Source organism: Hemiscyllium ocellatum, chromosome 23, assembly GCF_020745735.1.
Source record: "Hemiscyllium ocellatum isolate sHemOce1 chromosome 23, sHemOce1.pat.X.cur, whole genome shotgun sequence".
NCBI lineage: Eukaryota > Metazoa > Chordata > Chondrichthyes > Orectolobiformes > Hemiscylliidae > Hemiscyllium > Hemiscyllium ocellatum.
This window is the reverse complement of record NC_083423.1, coordinates 23,509,118-23,533,107: the sequence shown is the minus strand read 5'-3', so window position 1 is coordinate 23,533,107 and position 23,990 is coordinate 23,509,118. Positions and strand designations below refer to the sequence as shown.

At 48.1% G+C, this 23,990-nt stretch overlaps 1 protein-coding gene across 3 annotated transcripts in view; it reads right to left on the bottom strand.

Moving 5' to 3' along the window:
- kcp (kielin cysteine rich BMP regulator) overlaps positions 1-23,990 on the bottom strand; it is a 156,084-nt gene continuing 132,094 nt past the window's right edge. For all 3 annotated transcript variants that reach the window (XM_060842765.1, XM_060842766.1, XM_060842767.1), the window contains 11 exons: positions 22,103-22,185; positions 21,044-21,143; positions 18,742-18,830; positions 18,012-18,114; positions 9,289-9,431; positions 7,210-7,382; positions 5,978-6,089; positions 5,528-5,629; positions 4,348-4,512; positions 2,229-2,529; positions 1-1,704 (listed from right to left, as the gene is read on the bottom strand). In XM_060842765.1, the coding sequence (XP_060698748.1) occupies positions 1,475-1,704; positions 2,229-2,529; positions 4,348-4,512; positions 5,528-5,629; positions 5,978-6,089; positions 7,210-7,382; positions 9,289-9,431; positions 18,012-18,114; positions 18,742-18,830; positions 21,044-21,143; positions 22,103-22,185 (1,601 nt within the window). In that variant the 3' untranslated portion in view covers positions 1-1,474. The remainder of the gene's footprint in view (positions 1,705-2,228; positions 2,530-4,347; positions 4,513-5,527; positions 5,630-5,977; positions 6,090-7,209; positions 7,383-9,288; positions 9,432-18,011; positions 18,115-18,741; positions 18,831-21,043; positions 21,144-22,102; positions 22,186-23,990) is intronic.

Below are 23,990 nucleotides of genomic sequence, written 5' to 3'. Positions count from 1 at the left end.
AATGGTTGAAAAACTTAGTTTTATTGCAGAGTGTACACTAGGCGTCAACACTCCTCAGTGATTACGTAAGTATGAATAATTTTGAATAAGTTTTGCACCTTAAGTCTGAACTCCAGATCAGAGGACAGTCTCACTCCAAGATGGTCAAACTTGGATTTACCTTTCCAGCGTAGGTTCTACCATTAGATCCTCCATCAGGTTCTCAAACAACTGAGTACCTGTGTCTGTCACACATACTCAGGGATCCTCACATGTCAGTTATGGTGTTGGATGTGGCTCAGTGATAGCATTCTTGCCTGAGTCAGAAAGGTCCTGGGTTCAAAGCCCACTTCAGGGACCTCAGCACAAACGAGACTGACACTCCCAGGGCAGCACTGAGGGAACACTGCACTGCTGAGGGAGCCATCTTTCAGATGAAACATTTAGCTAGATCTCATCTCTCTGTTAATATAATACACCCTTCAATATCAGACAAAGATAAGTACAGGAGTTAGTCTCCTTTCCATTTTTGCCTTTCTTGCAATATCTATTTCGCTGTTTCCCACCACAGGATGGTTGGAGCGTTTTCACTTTTTTTAAGTAACAACTTAAGATGGAGGTATTATAGTGTTTCGTGAGGAAGTTATAATCCTCTGAAACCACATGACCTACGGAGTTCTTCAAGGATTTTCACTGCTGCGATGAATGTTGGGATAATGCCCTTCCATAGCAATCATTAATTCGGATTAATGTTGTTCAGCAAAAAAAAAGCAAAGGTGGATTCAACAATTGATGAAGAGAGCTCTGGCAAGTGATAAGGCGGGATGGTAACAGGGGTATCGGATCTTTACCATATATCCAACCCGTGCTGCTCCTGTCCTGGGATCGTTTGATGGGACAGCACAGAAAGTGTTTGCATTGTATCTAATCTGTGCTTGGGCTGTCCACACTGATCAGAAATGTGTCTGAGTTCAGGAATGCTGAGGTTCCAACTCTGAACCTTTAAACAAGAATAGAATCGCTTAGACAGTCTTTAATTAGATAGTGCCACAGGACTATGATTCCCAACCTTAACAACCACAAAAATACTGAAAACCTAATTTACATAATACAGTGAAGTACTAGTCAGGTGAGTCTTGATGCTCAGAAACAGTGACTTGAATGAAAATAGAAAATGAATATAAGCACCTCTGTATATCTGTTATCCAATAGCCAGTCAGCCAGAGAGAGTCCAATCGTACGTGACTTTGTGATCTGCGTGTTTGAAGAGATTGTCTCTCTGGTTTTAGCTGGTCTTTGCTTGGAGTGTGTCAGCCAACATTACAAGATGAGTTTGGCCTGTTACTTCTGCGTTTCCTCCTATCCATTACTGTATACAGTAAAACACTGGCTATAAATGTACTAGCAGTGTCTGACGGGTGTGTGTGAGTGTGTGTGAGTGTGGGTGTGGGTGTGGGTGTGAGTGAGTGTGGGTGTGAATCTGCATTCGTCTCTGTCATTGTGTCAATCCCAGGTTCCCTTGGATGATTTTTGGACAGGTCTCTGGTGCTATACAATGAGATTCATGTTCCACTAGACCAGCAGGACACTGACAGCCTGGAACACAAGGCTTGAAGCAGTGAGCGTCGATCACTCCCAGGGGAACATCTTTGTTAAAACAGGTCTTAGGGCATGGAGGGCCACACTCATCAAACACGTAACCACGATCAGATGGACAACCGACAGCTGCAGAGACAGAGAGAGAGCGAGCACAGTCCAGTTAGCACACTGATTATTTGTATTTTTTTAATATTGCAATGTGCTTGACCCATCCCATTGTAGGTAAATCCTAAAGTAACTGGTTGTACTGTTATACTGAACTGCTCCCTCACTACCTGCTCCTGTCTCTTCTTTTAACATATTTAACCTGGTCACACAGTCCCATCACACTGATCAATGCCTCAGCCTGCCTCCAACACTGTCTGTCAGACTTGACCGAGTATCAGGGTCAACAAGGTCACCTTTCACCCTCTGGGACGTCAGGCTGAATCCAGGCCCAGTCAGAAGGGCTGTCAATCACTGCTTGAGATGAGTTGCTGATGTCTATTGGCCCCAACTTAGCAAAGTAGCTCAGACAGAACACAGCTGCCACTTGCTCCCTTTGAACTACCCCTTTGCCAGAGATTTCAAAGTGGTGGGAGTGGGTTAAAAGCGGTCTCTGTGGAGAAAGACAGGGGCCTCTGGATTCAAGTAGATAAACAAGAACATACCACAGAGAGTTGGTGATCGCCAGTTCAGGACAAGTGAAGCTTCTCGACACTGAGATGCATAAGCCTCCAAAGCATCGCACAAGCAGTCGTCGATATTCGAACCACAAGCACACAGGTCATAGACACAGGAGCTGAAAAACATCTCAGGTGGCACAACTGCATGGCATCGCTCAAACACCTTGGACTTCAGGATCTTGCACTTGGCATTGGCCTCTTTGCGAGCTCGGTAACCCGCCTGTTTACAGGGGTCAATGTCTTCTGCATCTGGACAGAGCAGCCTGCTCTGGTTATTACTGTGTACCTGCAGGGATTACACACAGACACAAACACGGTGAATCTGGCTGGCAATATTGGGCACACACCAGCCTCTTATCCAGCACACCTCCTCAACCCAGCTCAGTGCCATGCTGGCCAAAAGGAGCGGCCCAGGGAAGGAGGAGAGGGAATGAGGGGGAAGGGTGATGGGGGTTGGTGGTAGTGAAGATAATCAGAGGTTCAGAAAAGTCTACCCACAGGAGGCATTTGGTTGAGGCACAGTGATTAGAACAGGAAATGAGGGCACTAGGCTTCATTACTGGGATTCCACAAGTGAAAAGGTGAGGTGCTATAACAGAAAACATTGTGAAAGCTCATTGGGATACCTCAGAAGATTCAGGACACCTATCTAAAGAGGAATCTTATTCAGTATTTAATCCGTGCTGTATTTATCCTGGGACAGTTTACTGGGGGCAGCATAGAGCTAGCTTTATCCTGTAGTTAACCTATAATATTTAAAATTTGCCTCTGACACTTCTTACTGTTTGAAATATTAATTGTTCCCAAACAGAGTTACTTGCCTTAACTTTAGTACAACCCTTTCAATTTGGCCTCATGTGTTGGTGTCCAACATTCCCTGTGAGATTTAGCTGTGAATGATGGGCATAGGCCCAATACTGACTGCTGAAACAAATTCTCTCAGGACTGTCATGGGTGAGTGGTCGGTGAGATTTATGAGCTGAGTGTGCACACAGCACATGGGTCTCGGGTGATTCTTTTTGATACTTGTGTTTTCTATTCCAGTTTGGTCTGGTCTTAACGCTCTCTGTGTAACATTTGCACCTCGGAGTCTGAGATTGTGATTTCAAGCCTTGTTCTAGATTCATGAAGATATAATCTAGTGGAACATACCCAGTGCAATCTGGATAGGGTCCTGCACAGTTGAAAACACCTTATTTCAGATCAGACATTAAACTGAGGACCCATTTACCTTCTCAGTTAGATGTACAAATCCTGAAAACACCATTTTGAATAAGAAAGGCGATCTCCCTGGTATTCTGGTCAATGTTTATCCTTGTTTAGCATCATTAAAGCAGATATTCTGGTTCTGAGCAGATTGCTGTTTTTCCTGCAGTCCCACACTGACCACACTTGGAGGGTGGAATAATCTGGGATACTGAGATGCTGAAAGCTGCTGTGGAGATAACAGCTCACTCCTTTTCCCTTTCTTGGGAAGTGGGCATCAACGGCAAAGTCAGCATTTACTGTCCCTCTCCAATTGCCCCTAAATTGACTCAGAGGGTCTAAAGAGTCAACCACATTGCTGTCAGGAGTCACATGTAGGCCAGACCAGGTAAGGATTCTGGAGTAGAGTGGTGCTGGAAAAGCACAGCAGCTCAGGCAGCATCCGAGGAGCAGGAAAAAGCCATTCATCGGTCCTGGTTTCCAGCATCTGCAGTCATTGTTTTTACCGAGACCAGGTAAGGATGGCAGTTTCCTTCCTTAAATGACGTTATATTAGAATTTGATTAGCTTTTAATTCCAGGTTTTTATTATGTAAGTTCACATGGTGCTATCCACTGTGGAAAGATTTATACCCATGCCCCGAGACAATCGGCCAGTGGCTCTGGGTTACTGACTCAGTGACAATACCACACTGCAGCCCCCCTTTCTGTCCTTGGCCTGTGCTTTGAATGAAGGCACTTGCTGTGAAACTGGCTGTTAATGCAGAAATTATCCTATCTTTGCCCACCACGAGTGCAGGCTGCTCTATCGGTAGCCAGCTATCAGATACTCCTTACAGGCAATTGCTGGGATCCCATGCACACACAGAGCTTCCACTATACTCATCCTCAGAACCCACCTTCCAACTGTTACCAAACGTTGCCTCAGAGGTGACAATCTGTCCGCTGCGGATCCGCATGTCATCTTGGGGGTAGTTGTTGAAGTTCCCACAAAGCCCGCACACCTGCCCTTTGTATGTTCCAGGCAAGCTGACTTCTAAATGGGATTTCCCATTCCACAGGACCTGAGTGAAACAATAGGCATTTCAGAGTCCCGAGCAACACACTCAAAGATGTTTCACAGTGCAGGGACAGTACAGAGGGAGCACGGCACTGCTGCAGGGACGGTACAGAGGGAGCACGGCACTGCCGCAGGGACAGTACAGAGGGAGCACGGCACTGCCGCAGGGACAGTACAGAGGGAGCACGGCACTGCTGCAGGGACGGTACAGAGGGAGCACGGCACTGCTGCAGGGACGGTACAGAGGGAGCACGGCACTGCTGCAGGGACGGTACAGAGGGAGCACGGCACTGCTGCAGGGGCGGTACAGAGGGAGCACGGCACTGCTGCAGGGGCGGTACAGAGGGAGCACGGCACTGCTGCAGGGACAGTACAGAGGGAGCACGGCACTGCCGCAGGGGCGGTACAGAGGGAGCACGGCACTGCCGCAGGGACGGTACAGAGGGAGCACGGCACTGCCGCAGGGACGGTACAGAGGGAGCACGGCACTGCCGCAGGGGCAGTACAGAGGGAGCACGGCCCTGCTGCAGGGACGGTATAGAGGGAGCACGGCACTGCCGCAGGGACGGTACAGAGGGAATTCTACTGAGAGTCTACTGGGAAGCTCTGTGCTGTGATAGGTTTTATACAAATGTATATATTTTGATTGCTGATTCTGGAGTGAAACCACCCCACACAAGCTGAATACTTTCTCAAAGTGCCTCAGTCTGATTCTCCACGGTGTGTCCATGCCTCATTCCTTTTCCCAAGCTCTCAGGGAGAAGGCCGTTTAGCCCTTCTGAGGCTGGGGTGAGGGACAGGTACAGAATCCACTGCGCTGCAACAGCAGATGGGGGAACCTTCAACCTCTTCGGTTGGGTTAATGGAAGTCCCAATCCTTCAGCTCCATCTCCGTTGCCCTTTTTGAACCTGTCCCTGTGCTCCGTATGGTTGCTGTCCTGGGAGAGGGGCCAGTGAGATCTGGGTTCTCTCAGTGAGCACAGCTAAATCCCTGCAGCGGCTGGGGTGGGAGCGCTCACCTTCACACCGATGTTGGTGTTGAGCAGGACACTGTTGGCTCTCCTCTCAATGTAGATATACGGCTCCTTGAGAAAAGGCAGAGACACACTGCGACCGTCCACCTGCAAAACAAACAGACACTTTCACACAACCCGACCAGTGAGGAGAGAACCAGCAATGAGGAGAGTTCACTGTGACAGACACAACAGTAACTGGGTAAACCTCTCACATCCGTCCAATTCAGCGTGAAACGTGCTGCTCTCATGGATTAGGGTTCACGCTGTCACTCTGTGACCCCAGGATCACACCGAGCCCTAGGCCCAGGTTAAAACTGATGCCTTGCAGTAACACCCCATTACTGGAGCAGAACCTCCTTCAGCACTCCCTCAAAATACACACCACGCTCGGGTATAAGGCTCTTTATTGTTCACCCTTCAGTTAGTGAACAGTGACAAATTCCATTCAGTTACCATGACGACCCAGTCTTGGAGAAGTTGGACAATCAGCTCCCCGATCAGCACGGTCACCTCCTTGGTCCATGACACTCCCTTCCGACCTCGATCATCGTTGGTCACGTGGATACTGTGGAGACAAGGTCAGATTTTCATAGAACCCCTGCTGTGTGGAAACAGGCCCTTCGGCCCAACAAGTCCCTCCAAAGGGTAACCCACCCAGACCCATTTCCCTACCCTATTACTCTACATTTCCCCCGACTAACGCACCTAACCTACACATCCCTGAACACTACGGGCAATTTAGCATGGCCAATTTACCTGACCTGCCCATCTTTGGACTGTGGGAGGAAACCGGAGCACCCCGAAGAAACCCACACAGACAGGGAGAATGTGCAAACTCCACACAGACAGTTGCCTAAGGTGGGAATTGAACCCATGTCCCTGGCGCTGTGAGGCAGCAGTGCTAACCACTGACCCGTCCATTATGTTCAGGGAGTGACAGACCAAGAGAGTGAGAGACAGACAACACACTAGATGGAAAGACAGAGAGATTGACTGAGCCAGTGACAAGCCCAGAGAGAGAAAGGGGGAGAGAGAGGGAGGAAGGGAGAGGGAGGGAGAAGGAGGGGGGTTGGGGCGAGGGAGGGATGGGGCGAAGGGGGGGGATGGGGCGAAGGGGGGGGATGGGGCGAAGGGGGGGAAGGGGCGAAGGGGGGGATGGGGCGAAGGGGGGGATGGGGCAAGAGCGGGAGGGAGTGGGAGGGAGTGGGAGGGGAGGGGGAAAAGAGATTAAGAATGCGAGCTAGAAAGACTGAATCCAACAGAAAGGTTAAAAATCACACAACACCAGGTTATAGTCCAACAGGTTTATTTGGAAGCACACTAGCTTTCGGAGCATCGCTCTGTCATCAGGTGAAGGAGTGTCGCTCCGAAAGCTAGCGTGCTTCTAATTAAACCTGTTGGATTATAACCTGGTGTTGTGTGATTTTTAACTTTGTTCACCTCAGTCCAACACCAGCATCTCCAAATCATTACAACAGAAAGGGAATGAGATTGTAAAACAGAGGGGGTTAAGAGAAAGCCAGGGACAGAGGAAGGCAGCGTCCGGTCAGGGGAATTAGAAAGCAAGAAAGAGAGAGATGGACAGAACATAATAGAGGCAAACAGATACAGACAGGGGAATGTCATACACCAGATTACCACTCTCTGAGCAGTGCAGCTTGATGGTGCCTGTCGGAGATAGTCACCTGAAGTCCCCTCCCTTGCAGTCTTCTGCCAGAACATAGCTGCAGGCTCCTTGGAAGTGGATCATCTTTCTGTCAAATGTGAGGTAGTGGGGGTCACCGAATACCATACACGTGGCAGGGCGAGGGATGCAGTGAGGGCAACACATTCCTGGAATCAGCACCGGGCTCTCATCCTAAACAGAGAGTGAGAGAGAGAGAGAGAGAGAGAGAGACACGCAAGGAGAGAGAGCTCACACTTAATGTACCGAGAGTTGCTAAATTGTGGAGCTGGAAAAAGCACAGCAAGGTAAGCAGCATCAGAGGAGCAGGAGAGTCAACGTTTTGGGTTGGGACCTTTCATCTCTTGCTCCTCTGATGCTTTTGACCTGTTGTACTTTCTCCAACTTCTCACTTTGTCGACTCTGACTTTCCAGCATATGCTGTCTTCACTCTCTCCAATTTAATGTACCAAAGTTTGGGAGAAGATTTGTAGCTCGGGTGCTCATTGTTGTGGTTCTGTTCGCCGAGCTGGGAATTTGTGTTGCAGACGTTTCGTCCCCTGTCTAGGTGACATCCTCAGTGCTTGGGAGCCTCCTGTGAAGCGCTTCTGTGATCTTTCCTCCGGCAGTTGTAGTGGTTTGAATCTGCCGCTTCCGGTTGTCAGTTCCAGCTGTCCGCTGCAGTGGTCGGTATATTGGGTCCAGGTCGATGTGCTTATTGATTGAATCTGTGGATGAGTGCCATGCCTCTAGGAATTCCCTGGCTGTTCTCTGTTTGGCTTGTCCTATAACAGTAGTGTTGTCCCAGTCAAATTCATGTTGCTGTCATCTGTGTGTGTGGCTACTAAGGACACAAAAAACTACACAGGATAAACAGGAAGACAGCTAACAATCTGCATCCATGAACACCAACTAGCCACGAAACGACACGACCAGCTATTCTTAGTAGCCACACACGCAGCTGACAAGCAACATGAATTCGACTGGGACAACACTACTGTTATAGGACAAGCCAAACGGAGAACAGCCAGGGAATTCCTAGAGGCATGGCACTCATCCACAGATTCAAACAATAAGCACATCGACCTGGACCCAATATACCGACCACTGCAGCGGACAGCTGGGACTGACAACCGGAAGCGGCAGATTCAAACCACTACAACTGCCGGAGGAAAGATCACAGAAGCGCTTCACAGGAGGCTCCCAAGCACTGAGGATGTCACCTAGTCAGGGGACGAAACGTCTGCAACACAAATTCCCAGCGCGGTGAACAGAACCACAACAATTTAATGTACCGACCCCATTGCCAATCTGCCCCATTCACTCCAGGTATCGGTTATTCTGTATATAAACCTCCTGATACCCTCGATTAGATTCCAGGCTGTAACTTATCCCCGAGACCCTCGATTAGATTCCAGGCTGTAACTTATCCCCGAGACCCTCGATTAGATTCCAGGCTGTAACTTATCCCCGAGACCCTCGATTAGATTCCAGGCTGTAACTTATCCCCGAGACCCTCGATTAGATTCCAGTTTGTAACTTATCCTCGAGACCCTCGATTAGATTCCAGACTGTAACTTATCCCTGAGTATCTGTCATTTATATACAAACCTCCTGAGCTCCTTGATTAGGTTCCAGACTAGAACTCACCCTTGGGTATCTGGTCTTTTGAATATAAACCTCCTGAGACCCTTGATTAGATTCCCGACAGTAACTCATCCCCACCCTGGGTATTTGTTATCCTGTCCAGGTCAGTCTGCTATAATGTGTGCTTGTTAATGTGAATTCATTGTAACATGATCGATGAATTGGGGACAATGTTTCTAAAATGTGAACTTTTAAAGCATGTATTGGTTATAACGTGACTGCAGCGCTGTTAGTTTTAATGGTACTGTTTTTACGGGATTTTTTTTAGAACACAGCATTGCATGAGAATGGAACTCCCACGTTATAGCAGATCTGACTGGATATTGGAATGCAAGTACAGAAATAGTGACTGTGCTGACTTTACCCCGGAAATCTCTGCATGGCTGGCCTGGTCCCAACTCCTGCTCTGGTGTATAAAGTTCCCACCCCTGTGCCTGGCCCTCCCTTGACGTACCGATGAACAGCTGACTGGTGGGCAGTGCTCAGTTTGGCAGTGAACCTGCCCGGAGATACAGGTGCAGGTGGTACATTCATCCACTTCCCAGTGCTGGTTCGACTGGTACTTCTGTCCCTGGTAGCTGCAGGACATCCGGGGATCTGCGGACATGATGAAGCTCAGAGATAGCAGTGAATAAAACCTAAGTCCCCATGCCCTCAGGAAAATCCTGGCATTGTCTCCACCTGGATGGGTGCTCGGGATGGTACTGAGGCATACACACATCAAGTGGGCTGCACAGAGTGTCTGAGGAGCTGGGAACGACCCGAGGTCAGGTTGGATTAGCTGGCGATGGCCAATGAGCCACAATGAGATCACTCCGGGTAAGAGGGGTAACCATCAGGGGGCATCATGATCCTCAATACTATCCATAGGTGGAAATGGCAGTGCATCAGTGTCTCTGATCATCAGTGTCACTATTTGAGGGAGAAACTATTTAAAATGATCTAGTGATGTTCCACACTCTATAAACCTCACTCAACCAACACACTGCTGCCTGCATTCTGACTGTGTTCACTGACCTACTGTAGGTGCCAGTGCCTCGATTACAAAATTCTCGTCTTTACCTTCACATCTCCTGTGTACTCAGATATTTCCTGGGAACCTGGATGCTTGAGATGTCAGGACTCCACAGCACTGCTGTATCTCAGGAACATTGGAATTGTGAGATGGTAAAGGACCAAGGTGTATGTGGATCACCCTCCCACAATCCAAGCAGAAAGGACGTGTTGACTAATAACGGCAGAGTCACAGAGATATTGAATCAAGTTTGCAACCCCCTTAAAGTGTAAGAATCTTGAACACAGAGTCATAGAGATGTACAGCATGGAAACAGACCCTTCGGTCCAACCCGTCCACGCCGACCAGATATCCCAACCCAATTTAGTCCCACCTGCCAGCACCCGGCCCATATCCCGCCATATTCATATACCCAAATATACCCTATTCATATACCCATCCAAATAAAAAATCGAGAATAGTTTCTTTCTGGTTGTTATTAAATTGTTGATGGACCTCTCTGATTTCAAATCTATTGTTGATCTTGCTGTTGATCGAATGCTGATCTCGCACACCTAGGCAGCTGTAACCCTTTACGTCTCACTTTGTCTAAACACCCTATGATCTGTATGTCTTGGTATCTTATGATCTGCCTGTAATACTCACAAAACAAAACTTCTCACTCTACTCAAGTACGTGACAACAATAAACTAAATCAAATCAAATAATAAGGCCGTAATATGGGGATTTTTAAAACAACCTAAATATTAACTGGAATGGTTCTAGTGTGCAAGATAGGAAGGGAGCAAAATTCTAAAATTGCATCCAGGAGAACATCTTTAGCTAATATGTATAAAGTACAACAAGGGAGGGGTCAGTTCTGGCTCTAATGGACACAAATTAGCCTGGACTAGTGGAAGATGTATCAGGAAGCTGCATTTTTGGCTTTAATGCATGAATGAATTAGCTTCATTGTCATGTACTCACATGAGTACAGGGAAAAAATTTACAAGTTGCCATTTACAGAGCCATCTTGGGTACAAAGGTATCGAGGTACAGAACCTGGAGTACAAATTCTTAGGGAAAAATAAAGAAATAAGAAGTTCCGCATTGCAGACCTTCAAAGTACAAAATTACAAATTTAAAAAGAAGAAAAAAAGCTCAAAACAACATTCCTTCCACAACCATGTCATAATTAAACAAAACAAAATTTTAAAAAAATGAAATTTTGTTTCGCGGCTGTGGGGTCCAGGACCCAGACCCCCACAATGCTGAAGGAAATCTCCATGGAGTCACAGACTGATGCTGAAGCTGCCACAGAGAGACACTAACTCAGTTCAGCTTCAGATAATTATGGAAAAGGAGAAGGATGGGCCAGGAATTAATGCTCTAAACTGGGGAAAGGTGAATCTTACTGAAGGGTAAGGCACACATTGGCCCCAAGTGAATAGGGAGCAGCTCCTTGCAGATAAAGCGGTCTCAGAGCAGTGGAAGAAAGTACCAAGACTACAGGGGACTATGTTCCCAGAAAGACAAAGGGTGGGACCAAGGCCAGGGAATCCTGGAAGTCAAGAGGGATACAAAGATTAGGATTGTATGAAAGGGAGAGCCTTATGGCAGATACCAGGAGTTCCTATTCTCCAAAGTACTGGGTGGGTGGGTATCCAAAAAGGAGAATCCAAAGGATTTTAAGAATCATTTGAAGTAGTCCGAGAATAGTGAAGGAAAGAGTAGGAGCCATTAGGGAGAAGTGAGATAATCAGGGGGTGGTTCTGGAAGATTTGGGCACAGTTCTCAATGGAAACATTGCATCAGGAACGTGAAAAAGGCAACACCATAAGAGAGATCAGGGTGGGGGACAAGGAACCATTTTAAGAAATGATGTACATATATAGTAAAGATACACGGTGACACAGTGGTTAGCACTGCTGCCTCGCAGTGCCAGAGGCCCGGGTTCAGTTCCCGCCTCAGGCGACTGTCTGTGTGGAGTTTGTATATTCTCCCCGTGTCTGTGTGGGTTTCCTCCCACAATCCAAAAATGTGCAGGTTAGGTGAATTAGCCATGCTAAATTGCCCGTAGTGTTAGGTGTAGAGATAAATGTAGGGGAATGGGTCTGGGTTGGTGGCGGGTCGGTGTGGACTTGTTGGGCCACACTTCCACACTAAGTAATCTAATCTAATGTGTGTATAGAGAGACGGGGAGTGGCTGGGGTGGTGTTCTGTTGGGTTTAGCAGCTTTAAGTATGGATCAATGTGCAGGCCTGGATGAGATGTATCCCAGGCTATTGACAGGAGATATATTATAACTCTGGCTGTAATTTTCAAATCCTCTCTGGCCACAGGTGAGGTGCCTGTGGACTGCGAATGTTGTCCCGTGATTAAATGGGAAGAAGGGATAGGTGAGGAAATTACAGGTCTGTCGGTCTAACCTCTGTGGTGGGGAAGTTGTTAGAAATGACCTTGAGAGACAGAATACATCTGCACTTTGAGATGGTCAGCTTTGGTTTGTTAAGGAAAGAAAACAATTGCTGGAGATCAGAGCGGGTCAGACAGCATCCACAGGGAGAGAGCAAGCTAACATTGCGAGTCTTTAATCAGAGCTAGAGTGAAGTGTGCACAGCGTTTATGCTATAAGGGTGTGTGTGTGTGAGTGAGTGAGTGTGAGAGCGAGTGAGTGTGAGAGCGAGTGAGACAGTGAGACAGAGAGACAGAGAGAGAGAGACAGAGAGAGAGAGAGTGAGTGTGCGTGTGCGTGTGTGTGTATGTATATAGACAGGATGGTGATCGAATGTGAGAATGGCAGAACAATAGTGTGTCTCCCACCAAACTTGAAACGTTTGCAAACACTTATAGTTTTTTCGAGGGGATAGCCAGGAGCGTTGATGAGAGTGATAGGTTTATTGTGGATTTTAGTGAATTCACTCAAGGCAGACTGGACAAGAAAACAGAAGTCCATGGGATCTATGGCACAAAATGTTGGCATGTCCTTTGCACTAATGAGAGGCTACTCAGCAGATAAGCTGCAGTCTTTGATGCAATCCTGAAGCCAGCTCATTCATCCGGCTCATGGGGAACTGCAAAGCTGTCTCTAGATTCTCAGGCTCTGCGATTGCTCTGTCCTCCTCCTGGTTAATATCCTGATTACCTACCTCATTTTCATCATTACAGGGTTACTCTCAATCCTCCATTTTGTCCATATCGAGGCCTACCACCCACCCCAGGCCTCAGCTCCCTAACGGCTCAAGTTGTGAATTGCATAGCACACCACAGTCACAAAGGGGCATCCCGTCTGGGCCGTCCAACAGCATTCCAGGCACAAGACTGCACCTTTAGGAAGCCTACAGTCCGTTCTACTCTGCCTCTGTGGAAGGGTGAGCAGCATTGCCCTTTTATTCTCCATCCACCGGTGACTTTTTAAGAAAAGCGGTCATGTGCTATATTTGAAAGGGTTCTCCTTGTCCCTGTATTGGCCCAACACCCTGGAAAGACGCAGCACACCTCCAAGTGCTGCAGTGGGTCAGAGTCATGGCAGCTGTCAGAATATTTGGTGCACAGCTTCGAAATGTGGCTTCGTTAGTCACCAATTATTGAGAGGAAAATCCTCTCGTGTTCTCAAATGTTACAGGTTGGCGATAGGCCACTCTGAAAGCGACACAGAGTGCAACAGTATATCAAGGCCTTGGGAGAATCTCAATGCTCTCGCAGTTTGACTTGCACTGTGAATGGGGATGTATGTTACAAGGTGGGCTCCAGTGAAACTGCCATCAGTTACATCCCAGACGCACCAATGGGTCAAGGATTGGGAGGTGCCACAGAGATTACCAGTTGCTTCCTAAAACAAGCCATGGACATATACATCAAGAGCAGCCACTGGGCTGGGATTGTGACCCAGTCCTTGTGAGTGTATGGCTTCATTCTGTCGATGACATATCTCGGATATGGTGGAATGGGACATCCTGTCTTCACTATCCCTGTTGTTCAGGCAACTGCACCATTACCCTGCAGCTTCCCTGTGGAGCTTCACTTGCTGTGTATCCTTGTGGAAATTCCTGCTGCTGTCTGCTTCTCCACTGGAAGCAAGGCCATGAGAAAGGCAGTGCATTGTACTGGACATTTCAGTTTGGTCAGGTGATAGTTACAGGGGGTGAAACCAGAGAGATCATGAAGGGACACCTCTGAGCTCTCATATCCACACCAAGCAAGATTAATATTCTACCCTCACACAGGGTGACAAGGAGGCTTCCCAAGGAGCTCATCATAATGTCTCAACATGGCGTGCTATAATATGTAACTGTATCCAATTGCACAGGGGATACCCACACTGGCTATGCTCCACTAAGAGGAGACATCCACCTATAATCCACCAAACCCTCCCCTCCATATTACAGTCCATATTCTTGCACAGTTGGAGGAGATGCCAGACTCCTGGAGGCAATACTACAACACTCACTATTGGGAATGTCAGGCTCTATTGAAGATTATTGATGTAAAAAAGATTACATGACAAAAAGATTACAGGACACTGTTGCTGATGTGAATATTGAGTCACAAGTGATTAGAATGTATGGCCTTGAGGTATGTAGGGAAGAGGTCTGGGGAATACTGGAAAGGATGAAAATAGATAAGTCCCCTGGGCCTGATGGCATTTATCCTAGGATCCTCTGGGAAGCTAGGGAGGAGATAGCGGAGCCATTGGCCTTGATTTTTATGTCGTCGTTGTCTACGGGAATAGTGCCAGAAGACTGGAGGATAGCGAATGTGGTCCCCTTGTTCAAGAACGGGAGTGGGGATAGCCCTAGTAACTATAGGCCAGTGAGTCTCACTTCTGTTGTGGGCAAAGTCTTAGAGAGAATTGTAAGGGATAGGATTTATGAACATCTGGATAGGAATAATGTGATCAAGGATAGTCAACATGGTTTTGTGAAGGGCAGGTCGTGCCTCACAAACCTTATTGAGTCCTTTGAGAAGGTGACCAAGGAAGTGAACGAGGGTAAAGCAGTAGATGTGGTGTATACGGATTTTAGCAAGGCGTTCGATAAAGTACCCCATGGCAGGCTATTGCAAAAACTACGGAGGTATGGCATTGAGGGTGCATTAGAGGTTTGGATTAGGAATTGGCTGGCTGGAAGGAGACAGAGGGTAGTAGTTGATGGTATAGGTTCATTTTGGAGCGCAGTTACTAGCGGTGTTCCACAAGGATCTGTTTTGGGACCATTGCTGTTTGTCATTTTTATAAATGACCTGGAAGAGGGGCTTGAAGGCTGGGTGAGCAAGTTTGTGGATGACACGAAAGTCGGTGGTGTTGTGGACAGCGAAGAAGGATGTGGCAGGTTACAGCGGGATATAGATAAGTTGCAGAGCTGGGCAGAAAGTTGGCAAATGGAGTTCAATGTAGCTAAGTGTGAAGTCATTCACTTTGGTAGGAGTAACAAGAAGATGGATTACTGGGCTAATGGTAGACTACTTGGTAGTGTGGATGAGCAGAGGGATCTTGGTGTCCATGTACACAGATCTCTGAAAGTTGCCGCCCAGGTAAATAGTGCTGTGAAGAAGGCATATGGTGTACTGGGCTTTATTGGTAGAGGAATTGAGTTCCAGAGTCCTGAGGTCATGTTGCAGTTGTATAAGACTCTGGTGTGGCCTCATCTGGAGTATTGTGTGCAGTTTTGGTCGCCATACTATAGGAAGGATGTGAAGGCATTGGAACGAGTGCAGAGGAGGTTTACCAGGATATTGCGTGGTATGGTAGGAAGATCGTATGAGGAAAGGCTGAGGCACTTGGGGCTGTTCTCATTGGAGAAAAGAAGGTTTAGGGGAGATTTGATAGAGGTGTACAAGATGATTAGGGGTTTAGATAGGGTTGACAGTGAGAACCTTTTTCCGCTAATGGAGTCAGCTATTACTAGGGGACACAGCTTTAAATTAAGGGGTGGTAGGTATAGGACAGATGTTAGGGGTAGATTTTTTACTCAGCGGGTTGTGAGTTCATGGAATGCCCCGCCAGTAGCAGTGGTGGACTCTCCCTCTTTATGGTCATTTAAGCGGGCATTGGACAAGCATATGGAGGTTATTGGGCTAGTGTAGGTTAGGTAGCTTCGGTTGGCGCAACATCGAGGGCCGAAGGGCCTGTACTGCGCTGTATTTTTCTATGAAAGCAATCAGTGCACACAAGGTAATGCTCACGATTGCTTGAGAACACAGTTTGTTACCTGTAACCTATGATAATTACTGTCCTCCAGGTGAAGTGGAAATGAAGACAGGTTGAATGCAATCCTAAACCAGTGAAGGTATGGTTACTGCAAATTGCCCTTGCAGGGCCTCAACATCAAAGTAGGTCCCTGTACCCCACAGAGAAAGACTGGTACTTACTCCTCTAATGAGCATGCTCCCAGCCAGTGTGTGAAGGTATTGTATCTTTTACTTTTGATTGGACATGGCAAAGTTCCAACTTTACCTCATGACAGCACTCTGCATCATCTGCTTGTGACCCACTCATTTCTCGCCATCCTTCCTGTTCCCTTTTGTATTGCTGGATCTGTGGCCTCAAGGACCCTTCAGCCTCCCTCAGTTTGGGCTGGGCTCCTTTACATCACCCATGTGTCTATTTTGCCTCTGGAGGGCACTATTCTGCTGCTGGACCACCACTGTCCCAATGGAGAGGTCAGAGTAAGTGATCTGATGGGACCAAGCCCAACAGCCCCCAATTCTGAGAGCTCTCAGTCCCCAGTAATGACCTCCTACCATATTATCCCTCAACCGGATCCTGTCACTGTGGCCATTTCGAAGCTCATTCCTAGACTTGATGAGCCCACCTTCCCCAAAATTCATTATCTTAGATTAGATTACTTACAGTGTGGAAACAGGCCCTTCGGCCCAACAAGTCCATACCGACCCGCCGAAGCGCAACCCACCCATTCCCCTACATATACCCCTTACCTAACACTACGGGCAATTTATCCTGGCCAATTCACCTGACCTGCACATCTTTGGACTGTGGGAGGAAACCGGAGCACCCGGAGGAAACCCACGCAGACACGGGGAGAATGTGCAAACTCCACACAGTCAGTCGCCTGAGTCGAGAATTGAACCTGGGTCTCTGGCGCTATGAGGCAGCAGTGCTAACCACTGTGCCGCCCAAAATGTCGACTTGCTCCTGAAAAGCCCCCTAATGTTAGAAACCCCATGACTGACCATGGCTCACGCAAATGAACTGATCTCTCAAATGGAGCTCCCCAAATGATCCCAGACAGCTTCCATATCACCTGCAGGACTGTTCTTGGCCCAGTCCCTGAACTGGAAGGACACCGATCCCAGACTTGCTTAGGACCAAGTGCTGCGGCTAAACCCCTGGACTTTAATTGGACAAGACCCTTGACGTGTCTGTGACAGTAGCTTGGATTGCGAGTAGTCCACCCACACCCCACTAAGCACTCACCCCTTTGACTAGCTAACCCACGGAGATTGGATATCTCGAAGTAAGCGCTCACGGCCTTGTGAACTAACAAACAGCCAAAGTCCCAGAAGAAGCCTGGCTCCATGTCAGAGCAAGGGATCTCATACAGATCCTGCCTGGCTGACTCTGAATGATATGGAGAAGCCTACTGACAGAGACCTCGACCATCTCTCACCTCCAGAGTGGGTGCTTGAAGCCCTGAAGTCATGGTTGATTTAGATTTGAGAGAGAACACAATGATGATGATGATGATGATGATGATGCTGATGAGAGGCTGGCAATTTGATGATGGAGGGTCCAGGAAGAACATACTCACTGACCAAGGAAGGAGTTGTACAGTCCATTTGGTTCCATGTAAAGGGAAACTGGGTGGCTAGCACTGTCAATCAGAGAGCTGTAATGGAAGTCATGGGGCAATTCGCCAGGTACCCGCTCCTATTGTGAGCTGCGTTTTAATCTTGCTTCTCGACAGAAAAATTGGAAATGCAATATGTATGTGGTGTGTGAGAATGAGTGCGAATGCATGGAAATGCACCACTGGGGGCAAGATTCTGAACTCACCATCTAATGCTTAAGGTCAAAACCAGGTGAGTATTTCTCAATGTTGAGAATCTGTTAGTTTTTCCAGTCTTGTCTGTTTTAGTCACCTTGCTTACTCTTATTTTTGCCGCACCATTCTGCCCATGGTATCAACCAGTAAAGCCCGACTTTGACCCGACATCCCAGTTACCTTGGCACTCATAACAGCACTGGCCTGGAGAACGGACCTTGATCAGACCATCATGGCAGATAACAGAAAGACATTCCTTGATGTGGCACTCAATGTGGCCAAGCTATAACAGACCAAACAAAAGCAAGCATTAGAAAGGACGGGAACTACGTGTTTGTGAGAGACTGTGAGAAACTGATAAAGAGACAGTGAGAGAGAAACTGTAGAAGATAGGGGGAGTGTTAGCAACCAACTGTGGGAGAGTGAGAGAGAGAAAGACAATGAGAAGCAAATAGAGAGAGGAAGGCAGTGTGTGTGTGTGTGTGTGTGTGTGTGTGTGTGTGTGTGTGTGTGAGAGAGAGTGTGTGTGTGAGAGAGAGAGAGAGGGAGAGAGAGAGAGAGAGAGAGAGAGAGGCAGTTTCAGAGAGAGAGGAATGCAGCTTGAGAGAGAGAGGGGAAGGCAGTTTCAGAGAGAGAGGGAGGAAGGCAGTTTCAGAGAGAGAGGAATGCAGCTTGAGAGAGAGAGGGGAAGGCAGTTTCAGAGAGAGAGGGAGGAAGGCAGTTTCAGAGAGAGAATGAGAGAGAGGAAAGCAATTTCAGAGAGAAATAATAGAGAGAGAGAGAGAGAGAGAGAGAGAACGACGAAGGCAATTTCAGAGAGAGAGAGAGAGAGGAAGAGAGAGGCTGAAATTACAAGATAAGAAGAGAGACAGTAACTGTGATGGAGGAAGTGACTGTGTGTGTAACCTACGTTGCAGGAACATGTTATGCATTCATCGACAGAATCAGTCCAGGTCTCACCGTCGGAAACACGATGGTTTTCAGCCTCAACCACACATTCTGCAGATGAAACATGAGAAGAGAGAGATCAGGAACACATTAGATATAGTGTAAGGTTCCCTCCACACCATCCCACCAAATACTCCCAGTGCAGCTCCAGCATGGTAGTAGGTACCGAGTGAAGTTCCCTTTACACTAAAGGCTAGACAAAAATCAAGGGCCAGCTGCTACCTCAGTTTCTGGCCCCTTACTGCCGCGCCCCCACCCCGCTGTATCCTTCAGGTGAAAGGATTCGAGGAAGGGCATGGTTAACTAAGGAAGTTAAGGATATTATTTCAATCAAAAGAAAGACAAACAATGTGGCAAAGATTGATGGGAAACTAGAGGATTGGTGAACTTCTAAAAGCCAACAAAAGATGACTAAAAAATAATGAGGAAGAAAATAGCCAGCAATATAAAAACAGGTAGCAAGAGCTCCTTTAACATACAAGAAGGGAGAGAGAAGCAAAGTGAACACCGGCTCCTTAGAGAATGGGGCTGAAGAAATAATAATGGGGAACCGGAATGTGGGAGAAGCGGTGAATAAATATTTCACATCACTCTTCACTGTGGAAATAGGAATAACATTCCATAAATACTAAATAATCAAGAGATAAAAGTTGAGAGGAAGTAAATACAGTAACGAATATTGGAGAGAAATATGAAGGAAAATAATGCGGCTAAATATTATTATGGTATAAATTCTCTGGTCTTGATTGGCTGCATCTTAAGATACTAAATGGAGTAGCTACAGAACTACTGGATGCAATCTTCCCAAGAATCTTGAGAAAACTGAAAGGGATATCATGCCAATAACACCCTTATCCGAAAAGGGAGGGAGACAAGAAACAGGTAACTGTAGGTCAGTTAGCTTAACCTCTGGCATTGAAAAAATGTTAGAATCTATTATAAAAGATCTATTATGATGGTTAGCATGGTGGCCACTTTGAAGGATCAGTAATGGGCTGAGTGGCCTGCTTCTACACTGTAGGGACTCTATGATGTACTTGTAAAACATTTAGAGATGCATAATCGATCAGAATTAACATGGCTTCATGAAAGGGATATCATGCTGAACCGATATTATTTTGAATAGGCATGTCACAGAATAGAGAAAAAGGGGAACCATATATTTAATATATATGGATTTTTGGAAGGAGTTGTGTCAGGTACCACACATTATGCCTCTTTATAAGAACCCATGATGTTAGGGATTGTACGTAAGCATTGATAGAAGATTGGCTAATGGACAGAAATCAGGGAGTTGGAATAAAGGAATCATTCTCAGGATGATAACTTGTACCTAGTGGTAGTGTGATGATATTATAGCTTTAAGAGGTATATTTCATCCTTTTTTTTTAAATGATAAAAGTTTGAGACAAGAGGAGTTGAGCAGTCTGCTTCAAAGCCCATAAAGTAAGCAGTTTGTGAGGCCTTGGAGTGTTTTTCTCCAAGAGTGAAACAATAGAAGCAGCCTGAATGGGTGGGATCAAGCTACCGCAGACTTTTGTACCTGATAACACACCTGGATTCAATGTCCTCATGGTGGAATGACTCAAGGCTCCTGATTTGAGGTGGGTATTCTTAGTGTCAGCATTCCTGTTGTCATTTTTTGCGATGAACAGAGCATGGCCAAGAATGGACTGTGTCACCCAGAATGCATCCTGGCTGTGCAAACCCATGGCCACAGGGACTTGGGCTCTGACTCGAAGACAGACCAGATCTCAAGCTCTGGATAACTGTCACTACCATGTGATAAATTGCTGAGCCAATATGAAAGGGGCAGTGCTGCCCTAGCTCAGGGTCACCCAATGGGTATAGCCCCCAGTGATTAGCCCTGTAGGCATACCCTTTATCCAGGCCCTGCTCTACAGCAGCCTGGTAAACCCTCCCAGGGAAGCCATGATGTGGAGGTGCCAGAATTGGATTGGGGTGGACAATGTCAGAAGTCACATGACGCCAGGTTATAGTACACTTGGTTTATTTGAAATCACAAGCTTTGGTTATTTCACCTGATGAAGGAGCAGCGCTCTGAAAGCTTGTGATTTCAAATAGACCTATTGGACTCTAACCTGGTGTCTTGTGATTTCTGACCTACTCCCAGGAAAGACAAAGCACATATTTCGATACTGACTGTGGGAACAATAGGAAATCAGAGCAAACGTTGTGGGGGCAGAAAGCAAAAAGGCATTGGAGAATTTGTGAGTTGGAGGGAGAATTGGGAAGAATCCTACCATTACATATTGGACAGCAGGAACCAGCTGGAGTGAATTGTTCTGAGACGGAGCAGCTCAGTAAGGGGCAGCTCTGATGGATACAGATCCAGGTCAAATCCTGCAATAAACACACAGCATCGTTCAATAAGTTCATGCTCAGTGATGTCCAGCCTGTCCTGACTCAGCAACACAACGTCCCTGCTCCCACACACTGATCCCTAAAACACACCAATATCTGCAGCCCGTCAGGAAGTCCAACTCACTTTCTTCACCCGTGCAACATATTATAGGGATCGCTTCCAGAGGACCGATTAACACACAGTCTGAATGCGGTCACTGTGGGATGGAGCCATACACTGACCTTTCACCCTCGGTTTTTATGGAAGGAGCCAGCTCCATTTCTGATCTGCCACAAGTTCCACAGCATCATTGACACACTGCCCGAAGCACAAAGGAGCAGCATCAACATCAAACCTTTCCAGCAGAGACCGGATTTGATAAGGAGGAAACTCCCTCAGGTCACATCAAACACCCTCAGGACATTGACAGCATGGGGTTAGATACACAGTAAAGCTCCCTGTACACTGTAGCTATCTGATACCCTCAGGATTTGTATAGGTATAGGGTTAGATACTGAATAATCTCCTGCTACATTGTCACATCAAACACTCCTAGGCAGATGCAGTAACATTGTGAATTTTATGGTGTACAAAGCCCACTGATAAGAGCAGGAACAATGACTGATTTCTCAGTCCTCAAACCCAAAGTCCTCGAGACAAGTTTTTGGTGGCAGTGTGAGTGAAATCCATGAGAAACAGGAGCAGTGGGGGTTGGGGGAGGGTAGAATCTGGCCAACTGTTTTTTTTATACATGAAATCCCAATGGTGATAGTGCTGAGCCTGTGTCTGAGTAACTGGAGGTGACAGGAGGCGGCTGGGGAGGGGTGAGGGTCTGGAGGGAGTCGGCCAGAGGAGATGGCACTAACCATCAAGTCTAATGGATCCTGGGGAAGGTCCAGCTCTTCTTTCGGAAGCATCCTTAAGTCGCTTTCCCTTACCAATGTGTTGCTGTACTCACCTTGCAATGACAGCTGTAACAGGGGTCAGCAGAAGACAGCAGCTCACTTCCAAGCAGCTCATCAGTACAGTTACTCAGTGGCTCTGTGACAAAGATGGACAGTATTCAGTCCCAATCTCAATGTTTCATCCACGTGTTTCAGAGCTGAACATTCTGAACATAAAGGTGCTGACCCTTTAAATGGCAATCAGGGATTTACTTCTCCTCCTGCCTATATCTGGGGAGGGGTCCTGGACACACCTGGCAACATCTCAAGGGTGCATCAGGGATCAGGAGAGAGTAAAGGTAATGAGTGGAGAGATGGTGCTGAGGGAGTGCCACACCGCTGCAGAGATGGTGCTGAGGGAGTGCCACACCGCTGCAGAGATGGTGCTGAGGGAGTGCCACACAGCTGCAGAGATGGTGCTGAGGGAGTGCCACACAGCTGCAGAGATGGTGCTGAGGGAGTGCCACACCGCTGCAGAGATGGTGCTGAGGGAGTGCCACACCGCTGCAGAGATGGTGCTGAGGGAGTGCCACACAGCTGCAGAGATGGTGCTGAGGGAGTGCCACACAGCTGCAGAGATGGTGCTGAGGGAGTGCCACACCGCTGCAGAGATGGTGCTGAGGGAGTGCCACACAGCTGCAGAGATGGTGCTGAGGGAGTGCCACACCGCTGCAGAGATGGCGCTGAGGGAGTGCCACACCGCTGCAGAGATGGTGCTGAGGGAGTGCCACACCGCTGCAGAGATGGTGCTGAGGGAGTGCCACACCGCTGCAGAGATGGCGCTGAGGGAGTGCCACACCGCTGCAGAGATGGTGCTGAGGGAGTGCCACACCGCTGCAGAGATGGTGCTGAGGGAGTGCCACACAGCTGCAGAGATGGTGCTGAGGGAGTGCCACACAGCTGCAGAGATGGTGCTGAGGGAGTGCCACACCGCTGCAGAGATGGTGCTGAGGGAGTGCCACACCGCTGCAGAGATGGTGCTGAGGGAGTGCCACACCGCTGCAGAGATGGTGCTGAGGGAGTGCCACACAGCTGCAGAGATGGTGCTGAGGGAGTGCCACACCGCTGCAGAGATGGTGCTGAGGGAGTGCCACACCGCTGCAGAGATGGTGCTGAGGGAGTGCCACACCGCTGCAGAGATGGTGCTGAGGGAGTGCCACACCGCTGCAGAGATGGCGCTGAGGGAGTGCCACACCGCTGCAGAGATGGTGCTGAGGGAGTGCCACACCGCTGCAGAGATGGTGCTGAGGGAGTGCCACACCGCTGCAGAGATGGTGCTGAGGGAGTGCCACACAGCTGCAGAGATGGTGCTGAGGGAGTGCCACACAGCTGCAGAGATGGTGCTGAGGGAGTGCCACACCGCTGCAGAGATGGTGCTGAGGGAGTTCCACACCGCTGCAGAGATGGTGCTGAGGGAGTGCCACACCGCTGCAGAGATGGTGCTGAGGGAGTGCCACACCGCTGCAGAGATGGTGCTGAGGGAGTGCCACACCGCTGCAGAGATGGTGCTGAGGGAGTGCCACACCGCTGCAGAGATGGTGCTGAGGGAGTGCCACACAGCTGCAGAGATGGTGCTGAGGGAGTGCCACACAGCTGCAGAGATGGTGCTGAGGGAGTGCCACACCGCTGCAGAGATGGTGCTGAGGGAGTGCCACACCGCTGCAGAGATGGTGCTGAGGGAGTGCCACACAGCTGCAGAGATGGTGCTGAGGGAGTGCCACACAGCTGCAGAGATGGTGCTGAGGGAGTGCCACACCGCTGCAGAGATGGTGCTGAGGGAGTGCCACACCGCTGCAGAGATGGTGCTGAGGGAGTGCCACACAGCTGCAGAGATGGTGCTGAGGGAGTGCCACACCGCTGCAGAGATGGTGCTGAGGGAGTGCCACACCGCTGCAGAGATGG